Below are 24,529 nucleotides of genomic sequence, written 5' to 3' on the forward strand. Positions count from 1 at the left end.
TGTTCTTAAAGGAAGTGTAAGGTGGTAGAAATGTTATCTCAGTTTGGATTGGTATATGTGTATACTTTCATATACCAATGAAGCAGAACTACCAAGTGCTTTTACTAAAAAGAAGTTTAAAATTTAATCATTAGAATTTAAATAGATCATTAATTTTGGAGAGTTTAGGAATCTTACATAGGAATTTTTTTTTTAACTACACTAGATTTCAAGTTGAGCCATTTTCTCCATAAGGTTTTTCAGATTATTTTTCTTTCAGTGTTTTTGATCCTACAAGTAGCAAACAAATTCTAGCAAAAATCAGGGTGTTATTGACAAAAATGCAGATGCCTGAGCCCCATTCTAGATATAATGGATCAAAATCTTTCAGGAAAAGTCCTGGAGTTTTTTACACTAAATAGGCACTGCATGTGTTTCTTTTGCACATTAAAAATTATTTTTTTTCTGTATATAGAGACAAATTATGACAATAAGCCAGAAAACAGTGGGAAGTAAAATGCATCCCTTTAAGAGATTTTTTTTTTACAAGAGATCTTTTTTTTAATGTTAGTGGTTTTAAGTTCTCATCTTTTTTCTTATTTTATGGAACTAAATACTTTTTTCAGTAGAAAATGAACTAGATATATTACCTGAAAAATAGTACGTAAGGCACTTTGGGGAGGATGTGGCAAAACCAGTATGGAAAAATGTTTGAGGAGGCGTGGGCTAATATCCTTCCTGCCAACCAGAGGAATACAAGCTGTGACCAGAGAAAGATCTTGAATATTCTGTGGAAAGGGCAAAAAGGAAAAGAAATTAAATGTGTCTGTAGAAAGGGAAATATATACCCACTTTTCTGCCCCAAATGGAAATGATTTTTAAACATTTAGGCAAATAGTTTAAGAACAGATATATAAAGGGATCACCCCCTTACTGTAATTACAATAATAATAGAAATCAATTGTTTTAGAAGTAATCCATACTAAGTAATTTCAAGTTATAGTATTACTTCTAGGAAGTTTTCTAAACATTTATGATTGTTATATCTTCTTGAGGAATTGTCCTTTTAGTTAAATATATAGTGTCCTTCTTTGTCTCACGATGTCTTTAAATTTAAAGTCTATTTTGCCCAATATTAGTATAGCTATTCCTGATTGTTTTGGTTACAACTTGCATGGAAAATCTTTTTCCATTATTTGACTTTCCATCTATTTGTATCCTTGGGTTTAGATGAGTCTCTTGTAAGCAGCATATAGCTGGATTATATTTCTTAATCCATTCCGCCAATCTGTATCTTTTAGTTGGTAAATTCAGTCTGTTGACATTCAAAGTTATTACTGAAAAGGCATTTCTTGAATGCACCATTTTACCTTTTTAATTTTATTTGTTAGATTTATATATTCTTTTCATCCTTTAAGTTACCTTTACTGGTACTTTTCAATTCTGTGCCCTCCTCCAGACTTCTCTCTTCAGTCTTTTTTTTTTCTTCTTCAACTGGCAGAACTCCCTTTAGTATTTCTTGTAGGGCTGGTTTCTTGTTGACAAATTCTTTCAGGATTTGTCTGTGAAAATTGTAATCTCTCCTCAGTTTTGAAGGACAATTTGGCTGAGTACAGAATTCTTAGCTGGAAGTCTTTCTCTTTAATATCCTAAAAACCACTGCTTTCTCACCTGCACGGCGCCAATCTTATGTGGTTTCCCTTGTATGTAGCAGATTGTTTTGCTCTTGCTGCTTTTAGGATTTTCTGCTTCTTATTCAACATTTGACAGACTGATTAGTATGTGTCTTGGGGAAGGACTATTTGGATTCTATTTGAAGTTCGTTGAGCTTCTTTGACTTGTATATTTATTTCCTTATGGGAAGTTTTCCCCCATTATAACCTCAACTACTCTTCCTAACCCTTTACTCCTCTCTTCTCCTTCGGGAACACCAATGATTCTTATATTTGTGTGCTTTGTTTCATCTATCATTTCCCTGAGATCCAATTCAAAATTTTCCATCTTTCTTGCATTTGCTGTTTTGAGTGTTTGAAATCAGTTATCTTGACTTCTATATTGCTTATTCTTCTGTCTCTTCAAATCTGCTGTTGTGTCCCTCTAGTATGTTTTCTATTTGGCCAACAGAGTCTTTAATCTCTGTGATATCTGCTCTTTTTCTAGTTATTCTTTTAAATTACTTTTTATGGTCTTCTGTGTTCTTGATCTTCTTTATGTCATCAGCCGTCCCACTTATTCTATTAAATAGAGTTATATGTGCACCTTTGATTAGTTGTTCTAATGTCTGTATCTTCTCTGGTGTTTTAATTTGCTCATTAGGTTAGGCTATATCTGTCTGCATTTTGATATGCTTAGTGATCTGTTGTTTTCATTGCATGTAAATATCTTGATTGATTTACTTTGGGGGTTGATTTCCTTCAGTAGTCCAAAGCTTGTGTTTGCAGGGTGGATGTGTAGCAGGATGCAGGGTACAGGGCAGGGTATAACAGTGCAGTGATGCATTGCAGCACAGGTATAGGTGCAGGTTGGGGATATTACCCTGGTCCTTGTGAACGTGGGTGCCCAGCAGCCAAGAAGGATGTAGCTGTGCAGGTGCACAGGTCTGAGGGGCAGAACCCTGGTGTGCACTGTTCTAGGGTGTGGAGCCCTTTGTGTGCATGCACAGAGCTATGGCAGCAGGTCAGTATTATACCTGCAGGGGTTCCTAGTCCCCTTCTCCCCATCTGTGTACTCCTGTGGGCTCTGGGCTTCTGTGTTAGGATCCCATTTTCTGCTTCTCAGTTTCTCAGCTTTTGCAAACAGGGCTGTCCTATGTAGTGCAGAAGACTCTCCTAGGTCAGTTGCACTCTTGAATCCTACTTCTAGCAAGTTTTCCAAATGTCATCAGGAAATAGTCCACTTTGAAAAGCAATCATTGGAATGTGTGCAATATGTTATTGAGGGCAGCAAAGAGGATTCTGCTCATAAGTGGGAAACTAGAAGAACCTGGCAAATCCAGAATGGCCAGGTTGGATTGGGGTGAGAAAATATTATTAACTGTTATCATAATAATTTCCATTTGACATACCACAGCATCGCAGCATTATAGAACTGGGTGGAATCATTATAATCTACTGTAAAAGGCCACAGGAATCCTATAAAAGTCAAGTTGTTACTATTTTATTGTAAATCCAGAGAATTTCTCCAGATTGTGCATTCCAGGCCCTTTTTAGCATTCTTTTTTTTTTTTTTTCACGTTTCCTGGATTCTCTCCTGGTGGCTTACATCTAGGTGCTTCCTCTCCATGAGGGATTGATAGATGGTTCAGACAGCATTCTCTAGCCAGTGTGCCTCATCCAGGATCCTGGACCCAAGTTTGTCTGAAAGAAACTTTATAATGCAATCATTTACTTTTGTAGATGAGGAAACCAAGGCCCAGAAAGTTTTAAGTTACTTCTGGAACACAAGGACTTGTGATTTCCAAAGAAGGAAGCAAATAGGTATATGAAGAAATATTGAATTTCAACATGGATCACTAATTCAAAATCCAGTCATTAAATTCATTTTAGACAGGTATTCTAATGAGAAGAGTGCATTTGAACCCATATGTTTTGAATACTTAAGACATTCTGTCTTGATTCAATTTAACAGAAATTGCACAGGAATATTGTTTTTGTTTTCTGGCTGACAATGCATATAATGGGTTGGCTTAAACAACAAGAATTTGCTTGCTCATGGTCTTGAGGCTAGAAGCCCAAATCAAGGAAGGCATTAAAGCAATGCTTTCTTCCCTAAGACTGCAGCATTCCGGGGCTGGCTGTCAGCCATCTGGTCTTGGTATTTTGTCACATGGCAATCCTCATAGTGGCCTCTCCCAGCCTTTCTTCTCCTGTATTAGTTTATTAATGCTGCTGGAAAACAATTACCAAAAATGAAATGGCTTTAAAAATGGTTATTTAATAAGTTACAAGTTCACAGTTCTAGTACCAAGAAAATGCCCCAACTAAGGCACCACCAAGAGGCTATCTTCACTCAGGAAAGGCTGATGCTATCTGGAACACCTCTGTCAGCTGGGACAGCATGTGGCTGGCATCTGCTTGCCCTTTGCTCCTGGGCTCCACTGCTTTTAGCCTCTGTTCCCTATGGGGTTCCTCACTTGGTGTCTGTGAGCCTTCACTTAGCTTCTCTGGGACACAACTCTGGGTTATGGCCTGCTTAGCATCTCATGGGAAGCCACATGGTGATGTATGCTGGGCCCTGCATCTCCAAATATCTGGATCTTGTGTTGGCTCTGTCATCTCTGAAGCTACTGTCCTCTAAGTATCTTCATCTGTGTCAGCTCTGAGCTCTCTGCAAATGTTTCCTCTTTTAAAGGACTCCTGTAAACTAATCATGACCTATCTGGAACAGGTGGAATCACATCTCCATCTAATCAAAAGATCACCACAATTGGGTGCATCTCCTTGGAGATAATCTAATCAAGTTTCCACCCTGCAATAGTGAAGCAGGATAAAAAGAAATGGCTGCCACCACAAGACTGGATCAGGATTAAAACATGACTTTTCAGGGAGTATATAATAGTTTCAAATCAGCACACTGCTCTTCTAGTTTTCATTGACGTTCATCTTTTTTGCCCCCCATGGCTTTCTATTTTTCTGAATTTTGCTTTGCTTATAAAGGACCCAGTGATAGGATTAAACCTCATCCTGATTGAACTGGACTACACTTTAACTGGAGAAAAGTTATCAAAGGATCATATGTATAATGGGTTCACATTCACAGGAATGAATTAAGTTTAAGAGCATATTTTTTGGTGTACATACCTCCAAGCCACCAGAAACACCTATTTAGAATTTTTTTTGTCTTTGTTAAATATCTGAAAGTCTTTGATCTATCCTCTTGAAAATAAAGATATAGCGTAGGTTTACATAGATATTAAGGATGAATATGTTAATTCACATTTGTCTGAACTTTCTAATATGTACTAACTGCTGATGTACTGATATATTTGATTAACTATCAGTTAACAATAGTATCACTGTTGCAGTTAACAATAGTATTATTTGCCTCAGAAAATCTCTATGACATATTTGTAATTTAACTAAGATTTTAACTTAAAAAAGATAGAATTTCTGTGAACCTTTGGACCTGTGCTAAATAGCAAAGATGTAATTGGCATGTTTAATTTAGGGTCTCCACTTTGCTTAAGGTTTTTATGTGGTTGAACTTTCTAAATTTATCACTAATTCACTCAGTACTGTAATAACTAATTTATTAAGTAATAACACATATTGTGAAAAAATCTTAGTATATACTGTACCTTCCATGTATTTTTTTCAGTATCATAAACACCTCCTAAATCTAATATTTGTCTGATTAATTCCAGTGGTGGTTGTGCTCCATACATGTCTGATGCTGGCATATTCAGATCATCAATAAATATTACAATCTTAAGGAAGACAAATATTTAAAACATTAATTATTGTTTTCTTTTTTTATGACTTAAGAACATTATTTATACCCTGCTGTAAAAACAAAATTATATTTAATAGCTTGTCTATTTTTCTATTAAAAACAACAGCATATCCAGTTTTGAAGATATAATTTTTAGAAAATAATAAACTTTCAAAATAGCAGAAACTCTACTCACCCTCTAAAGAGCTACAATAATTATATCTAATAAAAGTTAGAAATGTATTTGATTTGGATGAAGTAATCTAATTGTGGCTATTACAAAGGATGATTATCACCATGATTATCATTGGTGAGGATGTATTTATTGGTTATCTTTCTCTTGGGAAAAATGAAATTATCTAAAATTGAGAGTGTTGATGGGCAGTGGACTTTCGACATTATATATGATGCCTAATGAACAGAGGTGGCAGAACAGAAGTAGATTGGCAAATGATAGTATATACATATGATTGAATACCTTGCTGCTATAAAAAGGAATGAAGTTTTGAGGCATGTAAATATTGTAAATGAACCTGTGAGACACTGGGTGAGGCAAAATAAGCCAGAAACAAAAGAACAAGTATTGCATGGTCTCCTTTAGAAAATGCTTGTAAGAAAACAGGGGCCTAGATTGTAAGCTCTTATAGCAGTCACATTTAGTCTGGAGTGGTAGTTACTTTTTCTGGATTTTGAGAGATTCTTTTATATATGTACAACCTGGTACTTAGAGATAGGAACGAAGCCGATCAGGTAGGGATTAAGGTAATTCAGAACACAGGGGTAAGGAAGACATCGTCTATATTTTAGAACCGTACATACTCTTTCACACCAAAGGAAGAAGGGTTTATTTTGTCCAGAAACTAAATTTTCTGCAGCACATAATTGAACTGAACCTGTCTGGATAATTCATTTAAACAATCAAAACAAAGCGAGCCCAGAATAAGAATGAGGTCCTTTAATCTTGTATGGCTTAATGTAATGCCTGGATACATTCTAGAATATATTAATTAGATAATCAAAAAGTATTGGCAAAGTCCCTTGAGGGATGCGAGAAAAAATACGGAACTAGTAAACTTGACCACTGGGGAAACTGCTGATACTGTGTCAAACATTAGGGACACCCAAATCAATAGGTCAAACCCTTAGTCTTGAGGCTTGTTCTTCTGAAGCTTATCTATGTAGCAGAGAAGCTCAGCCTATACATATGTCTAAGAGTTACTTCTGTTGCTCAAATGTGGCTGCACTCTGTCTAAACCCAACTCTGCAAGTGAAATCATTGCCCTTCCTTCCTATGTGGGGCATGACAGGGTGAAAGTCTCCCTGGCGGTGTGGGAGATGACCCTCAGGGATGAATCTGGCCCTGGCACCATGGGATTAACAATGCTATCCTGTCCAAAATGAGGAAAAGAAGTGTAACAAACCAGGTATCAGTGGCTGGGAGAGTTCAAATAGAGTTGAAAGGCTACTCTGGAGGTTACTCTCATGCAAGCTTCAGTTAGACATTGCTACCTATCATAACTTGCCAAACCGCAACCAAAACCATTCCTGCCAATCCTAAAGAACACCTAAGGCAATATATAAGATTCGACAAAGGTTCCATGCCTAGGGGAAGTTTCCAGAAACGTACAACCTCCAGATGGGTCTCTGAACCAGATAAATCTTGAAACCTAAAGGGGCCAGCCTTTTAAGAACATCAACTAGTTCCATTCCCCATCTCATATTATTGACAGCCCCTTCCAATATGAAAAAGTTAGAACGGCAATAATCCAAATACCCCTAAAGAGTGGGAGAAAGAACAAAGGTGATGGTGGAGTTTTACAGAGAAGGTAAGGTTTAACATGAGTATGAATGCTGAATCATTATATTGGTATTTTTTTTAGTCTCCAGTATCTTAGAGAAGCTAGAACTAAAAACCTAAAATTTTGGAATTGTAACCCATGCCAAACTCTGAAATCTGTTCTACAACTAATTGTTGTGCTGTGCTTTGAAATTTATCGCTTTTTTATATATATGTTATTTTTCAAAAAAAAAAGCTGATTGTGATGATAAGAATTATTTATTCCTTCTAGCATCCTGTATTCTGGAGCAGCTAGAAGGAAAAAATCTGAGATGATGATATGGTAGCCCATGACAAACTCTGAGATCTGTCCTGTAACTACTTGTTGAAGAGTGCTTTGAAAAATACTGCTTTTTCCTTTCTTTGCTTTGTATATATGTTATATTATACGATAATTTTTTTTAAAGTTAGAAATGTATTTGATTTGGATGAAGTAATCTAATTGTGGCTATTACAAAGGATGATTATCATTCAACATTCACTTAAGTGCCTGCTAGGAGCAAGGCACTGTTTCAGATAACATTTAGATTTTTACTTAATATGTTCCTTGGTTTAGGAATCAGATATCATCTGGAACTAGACTTCAAAAATTCTGTTACAAATGCTATAATCATAAGCAACCAGCAGAAAACTCAGACACATTTCCAATTTTTAAATTTATGTTACTTTCCACCTTTGATTATGTTCTTCATTGAAGCACACTAATTGGAATTGTACTCATGTTTGTAAAACAAGTAATCAGTTAAAGATGAGAATAGCCATTGCATTATCTACTTGGTAACTGTCAATATTACTTTTTAGTAAGGCATCAATTTCCCTTCTTTTATATCATAAACTGGATGAATACAGTCAAAACTGATTTGACTGAAATAGCTCTTGCCTGAATTTTCTATTTGTGCAATTGTTACCCAATTATCATCTTTTTCGAAACCCCTAAAGATCCCACGTAATTTTCTTATTAGTGAATCCTGCAAATTTCTTGAGCCAGAGTTTGTTTTATGGTACTGGATTGGAGTCATGACTGTAAATTTCAATTATGACCTAGAATTTGTTGGTTCAACAAATGGACAGTTAATAATGCACTAGGTAGACAGAGGTTCACAGCAAATAATATCAACACCATTTCAAGGAAAGCAGGAGTTGTCTGAGTTATAGCAAAGCTATTCTCTTGATGTTTTACCCCAAGCTCATGTGTATCAAAAGTTTCTCATGCACACAAGTTTCACAAACCATGTTCATAGCAAGAAAATGTAGTTAGAATATGCAGTAACAAAGTGATTGGCATCTAATCCATTTTCCAGTCTTCACATATGCTCGTGTTTTATTCAGATTCCAGTAGTTTCTATTGGCCTTAGTAATTCGGAATCGGCACAATTCATTATACTGGAAATTCTGAATTCTATTGATTTGAAAGTCAAAATTATTATGTGCATTTCCCAGGAATGTCCAGGAGTGCATAAAACCTTAGATTTTTTTCTATTTACTAGTATTAAAATTAATCAACAAATCTCTTGAATTAGTATAGGCAGATTAGTCAACAGGTACGAAAATGTTTTACCCTGTTGTTTTTCGGCGCTCCAAGAGTGCTCTTACTTCTTCTTACTAACTTCTTAAGAATCATCTCCTTGGTTTTGGCTGCTGTTATACTGGTACTAAAATGTATTGTAGAGACTGTAATTCCTTTATTATTATATTTAGGTGAACTTTCATCAGTTCTAACTTCTGGCATTTTAGTAGTCTTATCTATGAGGTCAAGTATGGAAAGAAAAACAAACTTAGCCAAATTTGAGAACTCCTACATTATCATAACACTATTATTGTACAACAGTACTGTTTCTTAAAGCATTAAAGAGTAGAAGAGACATTAAAGAAGCCTTTAGTTACTTCTAGACTTAGTCTGTGGCTCTGTTGATAAGCCAGGGTATCAGATTTCTGGTGAGCAGATATAATACTCCTCTACCAAAACCATTCTACTACTATAGAACCACTTGAGAGTGTATTGGCTAGTTTTAGGACTTAAATACCACTTAATTTTACAAATATTTAAATTCTTTGAATATTTCACCAATATACGTTCTACAGTTCCCTGACAAATTAAAATTTTCATTCTGAATTTCTGATGGTATGACGTGACACACATATGGTTGAGACAAGAAGATTTTGCAACTGTTTGCACTGCCAAACATACCTGAACTTCCAGCCACTGTCTTATGAGTTTCAGAAATCAAGATACTGATATTCTGTTTCAGGCTATTGGAATAAAATATTTTAAGAATTCAGAGTTAGCTAATTTACCATAGTAGTTTATAAACAAAAAATAAGGAAAGTAGCACATGTGATTGATTTTACTTATATCTCCTTTAAGAAAATAAGTATTTTTTTTCTGTTCACACGTTTATCGTTAATACTCATGCTACCATTAGAACTTATTTCCAAATTTAACAAAACACAGGCTTACTCTAAAAAACAACTCAAATTCCTGGGATGCCAGGCTATTGGATATTCTCTACAGAGAGTACTCATTACATCCCTTATTCCTGTATAAAACGCATTTTGTCTATGACTCTCTCAGCAAAAGCTCATTTACCTTTATTTTGGATTTCTTTTTCCAGTATTTATTTTTCTATTTGTTTGATTGAAAATAGTTATCTTTCTATGTTGTTAAAATCAGCTTCAGTTTAAATGTTGAGCATACAACCAGACTTATTTTTCAGACTCCATTATTTATGATTATATAATAATTTAGAAAAAGAATGAACACTATTACATTAAGTGTCTCAAAAATTAATTCTCTGATTTTTTAAGCCTTATTTTAAGTGTGGGAGGAATCTATTTTTAAATCATTAGTATAAGATACAGATGATGGTAGCTTTGGAAAGGTGGCAGCATTGGAAAAAATAAAAGTAAACGGAATCTAGATAGGACAGACCCAAGAAATAGAAGATTGAATTTGGGGCAGGGGAAAATGGGGCACAGGAATTGGGAAGAGTCAGATGGGCTATTGGAGATGGACTGATGAGAGGAATGGGGGGGAGGGAATTCAAAGATAATTCTAAGGTTCCAGGCTTGATTAACTGGGTCTCATTTATTAATATGAGAAATGCTGGAGGAAGAACAGGTTTGGAAGAGAAACAAAGAAGTATATTTTGGCTATGTTAAGGTTGAGATATTTAGGAAATATCCAAATTATGTATGTGACACAGGCATTTATATATATATATGAGTCTGATGCATAGAAGGAAGGTATGATATGAGCCTCTCCACAATTCCTTCTTTCATTCAAGTATAACAATAGCAGTCTTCTCTCATAGTTTAACAGGATTAAAATTTAATTTGACAATCTGCACTTTCTTATTTGCTCAATTTGGATTTCTTTTTCATCATTATTTTTTTCTTTAGTAAGAGGTAGATGGAATTACAGAAACAAAATTCTTTATAAACAATATTTTTATATATGATAAGAAAGAAATATATTTCTAGTGCAACACAATTAACTGTGTGCAAAATTTTATTTTTATGCTAATTTGCATTTTTCCAGGAAGGAAAGTAATTTAACATGTACTTTATTTTATGCATAAAATTTGAGGTTTTAAATTCACTTGTATTTAAAGTAAATGTAAGAATTTTAAAGAATAATCTCATTGTTAATATGAAACAAAGATTTTCTCCTTAACTTCTTTTCTGATTAATTCTTCATTTTTACACAGCAAGTCTGCTTTTTTTTTTATAAAGAAAGGGGGTGGGCAAATTTACATATTAAAGCAAAAACATTTTTTACCCGACAAATCAAATTTAGAGTTTAATATATACAACCTGGATTTTTTAATTTCATTATACAGTAGGACTTGTCCTAAAATTGATCCATATTTTACATCAAATGCTCCTGGTCCCTCTAACTTTTCAAGCACTTGGTTAATGGCAGTGGTTTTCCCAACACCAGACTCTCCTAAGGGGGGGAAAATATTAGATTAGATTTCTATAGAAGAAAGCAAACAGATTTCAATATATTAAAATGAAACAATGGCATTTACCTTTATTTGAAAATTACATGAAAAGCATATTTTTGCCTTTCCCTCTTTTAAGCGATATTTTAAGAATGGTTACAACAGAGAGTTAATATGAACCCCCTCAAATGTGATTTATTTACATTTCTTACAAAAAGATATATTAGGAGTTAACTGTTGTTTTATCTCATATTTATTTACAGCTATCAGATCTTTTTTGCTTTTAGCACAGAAGAAATATTACATGAAATGAAACTCCCTGAACATTTTTGCCAACACAATGTTAGGGAACAATTTGACGATAAACTTCTTATTGCAGCCAGAGCAGGGACTCCTGGCTACAATTCACCAAAATAGTTAAGTAAAAAAAGAATTCCCCTAGACCAAATTGGAGGCAAGATATGGGTTTTCGGAGACTTACACCTTCATTGTGCCTGAATTCTTTAATTACGTAACCTGGGAAGTGAGTGAGACTAATGTTTTGGTCAAAGGCAATACAATTTAAAGAACTGGAAAACATCATCAATCAGTTGAAATAAATATTGAGAAACAGTAAAGAGTTTGTCATGTGCCCTTCAACATCCCTCCTTTCTTGGAGCCACACCAAATTCCATTATATAAATGTATCACAATTCACCATTGAATTTCTGAGCCATTGTATCCTTTGGCTCCTTCCATCTATTGGGCATCATGGATAATGTCCAAATAAACAAACCATGTCTTATCTTCATTTGGTTGTACAATCAGCAGCACACTCAATTTTAGACAATTTTCATTGGTCCATAATGACAATGAACTGGCAAACATAATGTTATCAACTATAGAATCAAGACTACCCCATATCTCTTACTACACCCCACCCCCCAGTTAGTTGCCCCTGGTAGTGCTGTGGTACTGTTGATGTACGTCATCCTGTTAACCACTGGCCATAGCATACAGTTTTAGTTTTCCCCTATATCCCTCTACCATTGACCCTTTGTCCACTATTTCACTCAGCACTACATCCTCAAGCTCATTTATCTTGTCATGTGCTTCAGGATGTCATTTCATCTTACTGCTGCATAATATTCCATCATACGTACATACCACATTTTGTTTACCCACTCTTCTGTTGATGGGCACTTGGATTGTTTCCATCTCTTGGCAATTGTGAATTTTGGTAATGGAAAGATTTTAACATTGAGCTTAGGAATTATGTATATAAATTTAATTAAACCAATGTTACTGTCAGTGGCCCTCTGTGGACTTCAGCCCACAGGTTTTAGAAGCCATACATATACTGACCCAATGGTTCTACTTCTGGAATTTGTCCTGAAGATAATGAAAAGATGAAAAAGATTGATAATGTCCTGTATGGGCAAGTGTGTGGAAAATGGGCATTCATATACTGTTGGTACGATTATAAATTGATAAAGTCTTTGTGGAAGGCAGTTTTGTTGTATCAATCAAAAATAATAAAATGAGACACTCAGATTCAGAAATTCTGCTTTGGAAAGTTTGAAGAAATTGTAGCCCCCAGAAAATTTTGTACAAAGGCCTGCAAAAATACATATTGAAAGATGCTTACTACAGAACTGTGTATTTTATAAAAAATGACAATCTCTAACACTAGTGTGCTGGGGTTTTCATTTATTTCAACACTATTTAATCTTTTTAATAAATTAGGTATTGCTATCGCCATACCATGGGGATAAGAGGCTGAGAAAAGTTAAGTAGTGTATCTCAGGACACACAGTTAATAAATGGCAAAACTAGAATTTAAACCAAGAAGTGTTTGTATGAATTCAAAGCCTATTATTTTTCCCTCACACTTTTAGATTACTAAAGGAGAGAAAATTAGAAAAAAACTTCACATGCTGTTGCTACATTTTATGATAAGGGTTTTATTTTGTTGATTAACTGTTCTTTTCAAATAGGGAAGACCAACCCTTCAAAAATTTATTTCTCATAGTTTTCTATATTGAAGAACAGAAAACTAATTAATCATTTAAACATATTCACTTGGTTTTCAGTCTTACTTCTGCTATTCAAATGAGGAACTTCAAAGTAACAACTATGGCAGTGTGATGGTGGCTCAGTGGCAGAATTCTTGCCTGCCGTGCCGGAGACCTGGGTTTGATTCCTGCTGCCTGGCCATGCAAAAAAAAAAAGTAATAACTAGCTAAGCTTGTAACTTTGCTTCCTGAAAATTTGAAACCATAAAATTCCTGTCAAAGTTACAGGAATTTCTTGTAATTAAAATAAGGAGAGAAAAAAAATGGAAGCTAGGCAGGGGTGGGGAGGGGGTAGGGACTTGTACCTAAGTTTGAAATGTACCATTAAATAGAATCTGCTTGAGTCATTAAAACTTTATAGGGCCTTTTTTTTTTTTTCATTTATAAAATAAGGTGGTTAGACATCCAAGGTCCCAATAAAGATGGCAGAGGAAACACTTCTGGACTTTTTACCCCACAGAAATTTAAAATAGCCAGCAAGAACTGGCAGAAACATCTTTCTCAAAGCTCAAAAAAACAGTTAAAGGATTTCAGAACAGGGTGCGCCTGAATCAAGAAAAAGGTTGCTTATGTTTTAAAACTTCAACTTCTGTGTGAGACCAAAGGGACAGAGGTTCATTTGATGCAAAATTTATATTTTGGATAGTGCATTTCCTAATTTAATTTGTACAGTCAGTTTAGTTAATACCATAAGTACATGGAATTTTGAATACAGCATGAGATTTTGTTGGTTTGTCCGGGGTAGTGTGATACCCTGATAAATCCTAGAGAGATTTAGACAGTGAATAAAGAAGTAGTTGTAAAATCCCCTTGGGGAAATGAGGAAAAAGGGGGCAATATTCAACTTCCCCATCTGGAGAATTTCTGATATTCTCACAAGCAGTGGGGACAACCAATCAATAGGCTGAGCCCTTGATCTTCGAGGCTGTCCCTATGAAAGTTATTTCTGCAAAGGACAGACTAAGCATACTTAAAATTAGGCCTAAGACACACCCCAGAGAACCTCTTTTGTTGCTCAGATGTAGCCTCTCTCTCTCTCTCTCAGCTGACCTGGTGACTAAACTCACTGCCCTCCCTCCTCTACAGGGGACATGACTCCCAGGGATGTAAACATCTCGGCACAGTGGAACAGAAATCCCGGGATAAGACAGGACCTGGCATCAAGGGATTGAGAAAACCTTCTTGATCAAAAGAGGGAAGAGAGAAGTGAGACAAAATAATGTATCAGTTGCTGAGATATTCCAAACAGAGTCAAGAGGTTATCCTGGAGGTTATTCTTATGCATTATAAAGATACTCCCTTTTTAGTTATGGTGCCTTGGAGTGGCTGGAGGGAATTATCTGAAACTGTTGCACTGTGTTCCTGTAGCCCTGTTTCTTGAAGATGACTGTATAATGATATGGTTTTTACAACGTGGCTGTGGGATTTTGAAAACCTTGTGTCTGATGCTCCTCTTAGTGAGGGTATGGACAGATGAGTAAAAAAATATGGATGAAAAATTAAACAAATACTGGGGTGGAGGAGACTACTTAAAAGCAGTAGGATCTTGTGGTGCCCTGGGCTGGCTCTTCCTCAACCACTCACTGGCTCAGTGCAGATCTGGCCTGTGCTCTAAGTCTAAACCCCAGGTCTCGGTTCCAGAGGAAGCAGAGTAACCCTTATGTACATTCTGGGATCATGCATATATGGCTCAATCTGTCTGGTGGTGGTTTGAGGGACTCACTGTCCTAGAATTTACCCTGTGAGGAAAAGAGGGCTCACAGAGTTGTCCTACAGAATGCTGTTGGAGAGTAGTCAAGTGGATGGCTGGGACAAGAGATTACTGACTTTAGGACATAAAGTGCAATGCCTGGGACCGTGATGAAACTGTTTCTCAGGAAAAGGACATCTGCACCCATGTAGATGGGGGAATTCCTAGGGCCACAAATACATGCCAAAGTCAAGACACATGTGCAGAAAAGGATCAGGGAGGCCCCTAAGCTTTGGCTTGGAGCTATTCTCTAAGTTCATTGCATAAATAAGATCTGAAGGAAAGTACTCATACAGGTCAATCTGTAAAGACTGGGAAAGATGTTTTCTTTTTTCCTTCTTTCATTTTTTCTGTGTCAGCTCAAGGAATTCAAGGAAAGTTCTGTCATAACAGTAGAAGGAAAAAACCTTAAAGAACAGATGCCTCAGAGTCTAAATTCCAGCAATAATACATTACAGTATCAAAGTGTACAGGTTTCAACAAAAGTTTACAAAACAAACAAAGAAACAGGAAGTCATGGCCCAGGCAAAAAAGATCAAAGCCTTAGAAACTACCAGTGAGGAGGATCAGACCTGAGACATTACAGACAAAGACTTTGTTCTTAAATATACTCAAAGAGCTAAAAGAAAATATGGAAAAGAGTTCAATGAACCTAGGAAAATGATATTTGAACACAAAGAGAATATTTTAGAAGCATGGAAATTATAAAAGGAATCAGATAGACCTGTAGTTCACAGTAGTAGAAATTAAAAATTCCCTAGAGGGGTTTGTGCTGGTTTCAAAGGATGTATGTACCCTAAAAAAGCTATGTTTTAATCAAAATCCCATTTTGTAAAGGCAGAATAATCCCTATCCAATACTGCATGTTTGAATCTGTAATTAGATCATCTCCCTGGAGATATAACTCAATCAAGAGTGGTTGTCAAACTGGATTAGGTGGAGACATGTCTCCACCCATTTGGGTGGGTCTTGATTAGTTTACTGGAATCCTTTATAGGATTTATAGGAAACATTTTGGAGAATGCAGGAGATTCAGAGACAGCAGAGAATGACATAGCCACAAGAAGCAAAGAGCCCACCAGCCAGTGATCTTTGGAGATGAAGAAGGAAAATGCCTCCGGGGGAGCTTCATGAAACAGGAAACCAGGAGAGAAGCTAGAAGATGACCCTTGCTTGCCATGTGCCTTTCCAGATGAGAGAGAAACCCTGACTGTATTTGCCATGTGCCTTCTTACTTGAAAGAGAAACCCTGAACTTCATTGGCCTTCTTGAACCAAGGTATCTTTCCCTAGATGCTTTAGATTGGACATTTCTATAGACTTGCTTTAATTGATAAATTTTCTAGGCCTTAGAACTGTAAACTAGCAATGTATTAAATTCCCCCTTTTAAAAGCCATTCTGTTTCTGGTATATTGCATTCCGGCAGCTAGCAAACTAGAACAGGGTTCAATAGCAGATTGGAGATAGAAGGAGAAAGAATCAGAGAACTTGAAGATAAGATCATTGAAATCATTACAGTCTGAGGAGGAGAAAGAGGAAAGAATGAAGAAAAGAGAACATGAGGAACATGTGGGACACCATCAGGCATACCAATATATATATGCATTGTGGGAGTCCCAGCAGGAGGAGAAAGAGGGTTGGGGGCAAAGAAATAATGGCAGAAAACTTCCCAAATATAACAAAAGACATAAATATATACATCTGAGATGTCCAATGAACTCCAAACAAGATAAATCCAATAAACTCACACTGTGCCTTGTTATAATTAAACTATTGAATGTCAAAGAGAGAAGCAATGTATTAGATACAAGGGAACCTCGATAAGATTAGGTACTGATTTCTCATCAGAAACCACAAAGGAAGGAAGACATGGGGTAAAATATTTAAAGTACTGTAAGCAAAAAATTGTCAATGAAAAATTCCATATCTGGCAAAACTGATTTTCAAAAATGAGGAAGGGATTAAGACATTCTCAGACAAACAAAAGCAGAGGGAGTTCATCACCACTACAACAGCTTTATAAGAAATGCTAACAGGATTTCTGCAGATTGAAAGGAAAAGGCATTAGACATTAGACTAATGAGGAAGCAAAGATCTCTGGTAAAGATAATAGCATGGGTAAATATAAAAGTTAGTACTACCACATTTTTTATTTGTAACTCTACTTTTTATTTCCTACATTATCTAAAAGGAAAATGCACAAAATGTAATGATTAATCAGGGTTTTGGACCCATAATATATAAATATGTAATTTGTGACAAAAACTACATAAAGATGGAAGGACAGAGGGTTATAGGAATATAGTTTATGTATGTTATTGAAGTTAAGTTGATATCAAGGTAAATGGGATTAGCATTTAGGATGTTAAATTTAAGCCCCATACAAAGATACTATTAGAGAATTTGCAAACTCATAGAGACAGAAAATAGAATATAGGGTAACAGGGGTGAGGGGAAGGGACAATGGAGAATTAATGAAAAATGAGTATAGGGTTTCTGTTTGGGGTGAAGGCAAGATTCTAGTAATGGATGGTGGTGAGTGTACTGCAACTTTGTGAATGTGATTGTGCTTAGGAGGAGCTGGGACGGGAAGATTTATGTTGCATATATATTTCTACAATTAAGAAAAGAAAGATTAAGTAGATAGTGACAATTAAATGCAATACTTGATACTGGATGGGATCTAAAAATGGAGGAGAACAGGCTGAAAAAAGACATTATGGGGACCCAAGAAAAAGTTTGAATTTAGAATGTAAGCTTTATAACAATGTCAAATTTCTTAAATTTGATAACTGAATTTAACGTGATTACATAAGTGAGCATCCTTGTTCATAGGAAATGTACATGGAAGCATTATATGTTCAAGGATTATGATGTGTACAGCCAGCTCTTAACTGTTCAGAAAAAAATAGACAGATAAATAGACAGAGAGACAGATAGATATTTTGATAGACAGATAGATGACTGATAAAATGAAATGGCAAAGATGGGAAAATGTTGAAATTAGTGGGTTTGGATATCTGGGGTGTGGGAGTCTGTTGTAGCTCTCTATTCAGGGTTTGTATTATTTTTACAATTGTTCTGTATGATTGAAATTATTTCAAAATAAAAGGTCAAAAAATGTGGTGGTTAGACTAAATAATCTCTAAGTCTTCACCTAGCTCTGAAATTCTTCTGTTAACTATTATAATACCTGTGAGAAGTACAGGGCAGGAATTCTTTAAAAGAAGGCTTATTAGAAAAGAAAGGCACGTTGTATCTCTGGTGGCAGTATGATTAATGTACTCTCCACATTCTGTTATCTTCAACAGGTTGTCACTGGATCCTTGAGGATCAGACAGTAATGAAGTTCCTGAGTTAAAATGTAAAAAAGGTTTCAAATGACTTATAAATAAATAGTAACCTAATCTTTTAGGTATTCAATATTTATGAAACAATTTATATATATATACATATATGTAGGCCAAAACTGTTGCAAGTACCTGGGGGTGGGGGGTCTCTGATGATCTTAGACCTTGTTCCTCTCACCCATACTTTCATCTGGTGAGCTCACTGCACATGTAGAATTAGAAACCAAATTGAAACTCCCTCACTTTCCTGCTACCAAACTTATTAATCTGCCCTTATACGCAATCATCTCTTCCTCCTCCCCAGTTATAAGAATGAAAGAAGGAATTCTGCTAAGGGCTTCTGCAATTCTTTTTTAAGAACCCCACTTTCTTGGTAAACTTTCTCCCCCATTGTCATCAGTATCTTCCTTTCTATTGGGATCTTCTATCATACAAACATATATGTGCTACTATCTCTAATATTTTCATTGGGTTGAACCATGTGAGTGACATTTTTGTTAGTAAAAATTAGTCAAATATAAATAATTTTAAATAAAATAAAATACACAGCCACAAACCCACATGCATACACACAGGAAAACCAAGTCCAACTTGAGCCCAAAGCTTTCTACTACTGTCCCAATTGTTTCCTTCCTTCACATTCAAAACTCTCAAAAGAGTTAAATGCAACATAGGTGCTACTTCCTCATCTGTAATTCGCTGTTTATTTAAATAAAAATTCATTGAATAGCCACCCATTTCCCATATTTTGTATACAGTCATATAGTTTTTGAATATGTTTGCCTTTTGTAATATGACTTAGCTTACTGTCAATTTTATGTACTTGAATGTATCTAAGCTTTCATTTTGGCTTCTAGGTTTTCTATTTCATTTAGAAATATCTCCCCCATTCAAAGATTACTTAAAAATTCTCAGTTTCCCCTTTTATGGCTTATTAAAAAAATTCTTTTCCTATTTTATTCACCTGTTAGTTGGCTGAACTAATGTCATTAGCTGAGGAATATATTCTCAGAGATTTGAAATGCCACCTTTGTTATCTGCTAAATTACTGATGTGTTTGTGTCTGTTGCTGGACATTCTTTTGTTTCATATATTTGTCTGTTTATTATTACATTTGGTTGAGCTACTCTGTCTTCATTATTTCCTGACTATTCCTGTTTACTTTTTCTATATGAAATTTGGGAACATCTTCTTTACTCCTTATCCCACCCTCAAAGCAAAAGCCTATTGGTATTTTCATTGGAATTATCTTTTACTTTATAGGTTAATTTAGGGAGGACTATTATCTTTATGATGTTGGTAATTCTTATGCAAGACCATGGCATGCTTTTATATTTTTATGTCTCAGAAATGTATTCAAGTTTTCTTCATATGAATTTTGCATATAAGTTTAATTCCTAGTATTTCATTTTTCTTTTTTCTGTTTTTTTGGTTTCTGTTATTGCAACTGAAGTCTCATTTATCATTTTCCAACATATCACGGGTTATAGTTTTTCCAAATGTTTAGTGAGCAGTAACAATAGTCACCATCAATCAAATCTGCAATATTTGCATCTTCAGTGCCCAACCACTTGACTTTTAAGACAATGTCAGGTACTTCAGGATTTTTTATGTCATTGCCTCATTTCTAGTTACTAAAATCTTTATTAATCAGGATACAAGTTTGCCTGATACAACAAAGATACAAATATAACAATGGCTTTTTAAAAGGTAGAATTTTATTCCTCTCATGTAATAATCCAGAGTTTATATCTCAGTTTCACAGTGTTAGGAACCCAGGCTTCATTATGTTTTTTTCTGTCATCCTCTACATGCACCTTCCATCTCTAGGTTTTACACGGCTGTTTTAGGTCCCCACCACCACATCTGCAAACCAGGAGCAAGAAGGAACAAAGACAAATAGAAGGGCCTATGTTTATTTCTTTTCTTTTTTTTTTTTTTTTTTAAATGTGCCATACTTTATTTTATTTATTTATTTTTTTACATGGGCAGGCACCGGGAATCAAACCCGGGTCCTCAGGCTTGGCAGGCAAGCATTCTTACCTGCTGAGCCATCGTGGCCCTATTTCTTTTCTTTTTATTGTATGATCTGAAAGTTGCACAAATCACTTCTGTTCACATTACATTATCTGGAACCTAATCACAGGGCCAAAACAAGAAAAGCTAGAAAACCAAGGATTTAGCTGGATGACCTAGTGTCTAGATGAATCTTCTATTGGGAGACAAACAGGAAAGAATGAAGATTGGGGTGACAAACAGCAATCTGTGCCACACAGGGTATTTACATGAGAGGTATATGGGAAGAAGAGTGAGAGTCAGCTGACTATAATACTGCAAAATCAATTCTTACATTACTATTAATATCCAATTTTTCCATCAATTTAATTTATATTCATTAAGATCTTATTTTCCCACCTTGCTCTTGAAGAAGGAACCATTTACCATAAGCTTCCCTATATCCCCACACAAAGAACAGAGTATTTACGTGAGAACATTACTACTCTAGAGTAAATAAATGCTTTAATGAATGTTGGGTGTGCTTCAAAACGTATCCCCTGATAACAACTGATTACGATTATTCTTTTTAAATAGAAAGGTTATAGGGTAAAACCCTACTTAATCATAAAAGGTGATTTTTAAAGCATGTCTAGGATGCCCAAAGAATCTCAAATTTTTTGCTTACCATGGAAAAATGTACTGTGATATTTAGATTCCTGTTATTAGGTTTGGGTTTGAAAGTTTAGTGGGGTTGTAGTTTCTTCTAAGCCCTTTGCTTGAAATTAGCATAAATTTTCACCAGAGGAAGTAATGTCTTAGACTTTGAGAAAACACTTGGTTTTCCAAGGGAGTGATAAACCAAGATGTTGTGTTAAATGCTATGTTCAGCAATATTTTTTCTATATAGTGGTAAAAAGCTAAGGATGAGAATGCTGTAATATTAGCACTAACATATGAATTATGCAGTTCAGGAATTTTGTATAAATATGAAATGTACTGTGATTGCTATTATACATTAGCCTTGTTATTTCCCACTAAAACAAATCTAGTTAGAACTTTCCAAATGCTTCAAGATTCTGGCATTTTTGGTTGTTTCCTAATGAAAACTTATACTCTTGATCTTCTTTGATGAAAGAAAACTGAACTCAAAGCAATTCAGTTTGCATTTATCAAATCTCTTATGTTTGCCAGAACTCTACAAGAAGCTTTATCATTAAGTTCTTGCCTCACACTTCTACAGAATAAAAGCAATTTAGCACACACAGATATTTGTCAAACTATGATTATTCTATTCTAATTATCTGGGTCCTTTATAACCAAGTCTAAATTTTTACATAAATTTACATATTTTATGAGGTGCTCTCTTTTTTCTCCCTTCAACAATCATAGCTAATAAAAAAATTTCCATTTACACATTATACATCTGACTCAATCAAATACAGTTCAAGTTTCTCAGAAAGCAATATTTGAAGGTTATTTTTAAAGGCATTTTGGAAACATAGATCTAAACTGGTTCCTAAACAAACTTGAAATACATCAGACCTCACAGTGGCTGACATAACCACTTTTTTAAATAGAGTATCGACAAGGAGGTCAGAGAAGTTAGAGTACGATTCTTTATATTCTTACCTCTTTGAAGTAATGTTTGAACACTGGGAACTAATTGTGACCAAGGTATGAATTCACATTGCTGTATATCCACAAAATATCCAAAAATAGAACGTTCACCAGTAGGTAGGTGGAAGTCTGAATATGAAAATAATAAAACAATAAATCTAAGTAAGAAAGATGTTCATTTATCAATAATTTCAATAACCATATGATCTTGATTGTTGAATGAGTACTAATAAACATTTACCAAAGGTATATCTAAATATAAAAATTGGGTCTATCTTTTAAAAAGTATTTAATTGTATAAATAAATTTTATTAATTTTCCCTCCATTTGATATCTAGAAAGTATGGTGAATCATGATCTAATATCCTGGAAACTTTACCCAGAAGTTCAACTTATTACCTGTGTCTGGATGCTATACAGGCATGGCCTGCTTGTTTAAATCCTTTTGTAGACTTGAAGAAAACTTTCAAGCAAAAAGATGTAGGTACTAGCAGTTAGAATTATGCTGATTTGCATTGAAGAGTTAGGACGCAAGAAATGTGAGTGGGGCATATGTATACAAATATTTCAACCCCCTGAATTCATTTTGCTTTTGTACAATTGATATTCATTTATGTGTTTCTACATATTTACTCTTTCTGGTGATCTTTTCCTTTCCCACATTTCTATGTTACTCCATGGGATCATTTTCCTTGTGTCTGAAGAAGAGACTTCAGAATTTCTTTTAGTATGGGTCTGCTTTTAAATAATTCTCTTTGCTTTTGGAGCAACTAGACATCTTGATTTCATTTTCCTTTTTGATGGATATGTTCACTAGATATAAAATCCTAGGTTGGCAGTTGTTTTCTTCCAGTATTTAGATTGTCATTTCATAAATTTTAGCTTTCACAGTTTCTAATGAGAGGTAATCTGTAAGGCTTAATATTTTTCCTTTGAAGCTTTAAGATTTCCTTTGAAGATTTAAGATTTTCTCTTTGTCTTTGCTTTTTCAGCAGTTTTCCTATAATATACTAAAAAGTGTTTTCCCTTGTACTTATCTTACTGGAAGATTCCTAGGGCTTCTTGAATCTGTAAACTATATAGGTTATAAGTTTTTAAAAGCTATCAGCCATTATCTCTTCAAATATTATTTGTTCCTTCTTTATTTCTTCTCCCCATTTGAAACTTCAATTACATGTATATTAAATCTTTTCATTATGTCCTTATGTTCTTTTTTTTCTTAATTTGTGTGTTTCCCAAACAAAAATATATAAAATGCAGGATTTCCATACACCAACCCACTACCATCACTTTCATTGGTATGGAACATTTGTTACAATTGATATAATTTGTTACAATTGGTGAAAGATTATTAAAATAGTACTTTCATCCATAGTTTACCTTAGGTATATTTCCCCACATACCACCCTATTATTTATACCTTGTATTAATGTGAGACATTTGTTATAACCCATGCAAGAACATTCTTATACTTGTGTTATTTACTATAGTCCATCACATATAATAGGGTTCATGGTGTGATACAGTCCTGTTTCATCTTTTAATTTTTACTCTGTAACATATGCAACCTAAAGTTTCCCCTTTTAACCACCTTCACCTCTATAATTCATGCTGTTAAAATACTCACAATAGTGTGCTATCACCACCACCATCCATTTCTAAACATTTACAATCAATCCAAAGAGAAATTCTGTACAAATAAAGCATTAACTCCACATTCTACAAATCCAGATGATCCCCTGGAATACTATAATCTAGATTCCAACTCCATGAATTTTCATATTATAATAAGTTCATATCAGTAAGACCATACAATATGAGTTCTTTTATGTCTGGCTTTTTTCACTCAACATAGTGTCCTCAAGGTTGACACTATGTTGTCCTCAACCTTGTCCACAAGGCCATGTTGTGGCCTGATTCAGTATTTCATTCCTCCTTACTGCTGAATAATATTCCATTGTATCTACATACTACATTTTGTTTATCCATTCATCTGTTGATGGACCCTTGGACTGTTTCCATCTTTTGACTACTGTGAATAATATCATTAACAACATCAGTGTGCAAATGTCTGCTCACATCCCTGCTTTCAGTTCTTCTGGGTATATACTGAGCAGCAGGATTGCAGGATTGTAAGGCAACTCTATACTGACTTTCTGAGGAACTGCCAAACCATCCTCCACAGTGGCTGTACCATTTTACATTCCTGCCAGAAGGGAATAAGTATTCCTATTTTTTCATATTCTTTCCAAGACTTGCAGCTTCCTGTTTGTTCAACAGTGGCCATTATAGTAAGTGTGAAATATCTCATTGTGGTTTTGATCTTCATTTCCCTAACAGCTAGTGAAGATGAACATTTTTTCATGTGCTTTTTAGCCATTAGTATATTCTCTTATTCAAGTCTTTTGTCCACTTTTTAATTGGGCTGTCTTTTTGTTGTTGAGCTGTAGGATTTCTTTATATATTCTAGATATCAAACCCTTATCAGGTATGTGGTTTCTAAATATTTTCTACCATTGAGTCAGCTGCCTTTTCAACCTTTTTACAAAGTCCTTTGAAGCACAGAAGTA

At 34.9% G+C, this 24,529-nt stretch overlaps 1 protein-coding gene across 1 annotated transcript in view; it reads right to left on the reverse strand.

Moving 5' to 3' along the window:
* The window catches only part of DNAH14 (dynein axonemal heavy chain 14), a gene marked incomplete at its 5' end in the record, with an annotated part of 509,245 nt that overhangs the window by 179,459 nt on the left and 305,257 nt on the right, over positions 1 to 24,529 (reverse strand). The window contains 7 exons of the mRNA XM_077129892.1: positions 630 to 767; positions 5,276 to 5,404; positions 8,805 to 8,989; positions 9,435 to 9,496; positions 11,060 to 11,192; positions 18,188 to 18,346; positions 21,972 to 22,088. Of these exons, the coding sequence (XP_076986007.1) occupies positions 630 to 767; positions 5,276 to 5,404; positions 8,805 to 8,989; positions 9,435 to 9,496; positions 11,060 to 11,192; positions 18,188 to 18,346; positions 21,972 to 22,088 (923 nt within the window). The remainder of the gene's footprint in view (positions 1 to 629; positions 768 to 5,275; positions 5,405 to 8,804; positions 8,990 to 9,434; positions 9,497 to 11,059; positions 11,193 to 18,187; positions 18,347 to 21,971; positions 22,089 to 24,529) is intronic.

Source organism: Tamandua tetradactyla, chromosome 2, assembly GCF_023851605.1.
Source record: "Tamandua tetradactyla isolate mTamTet1 chromosome 2, mTamTet1.pri, whole genome shotgun sequence".
Taxonomy (NCBI): Eukaryota; Metazoa; Chordata; class Mammalia; order Pilosa; family Myrmecophagidae; genus Tamandua; species Tamandua tetradactyla.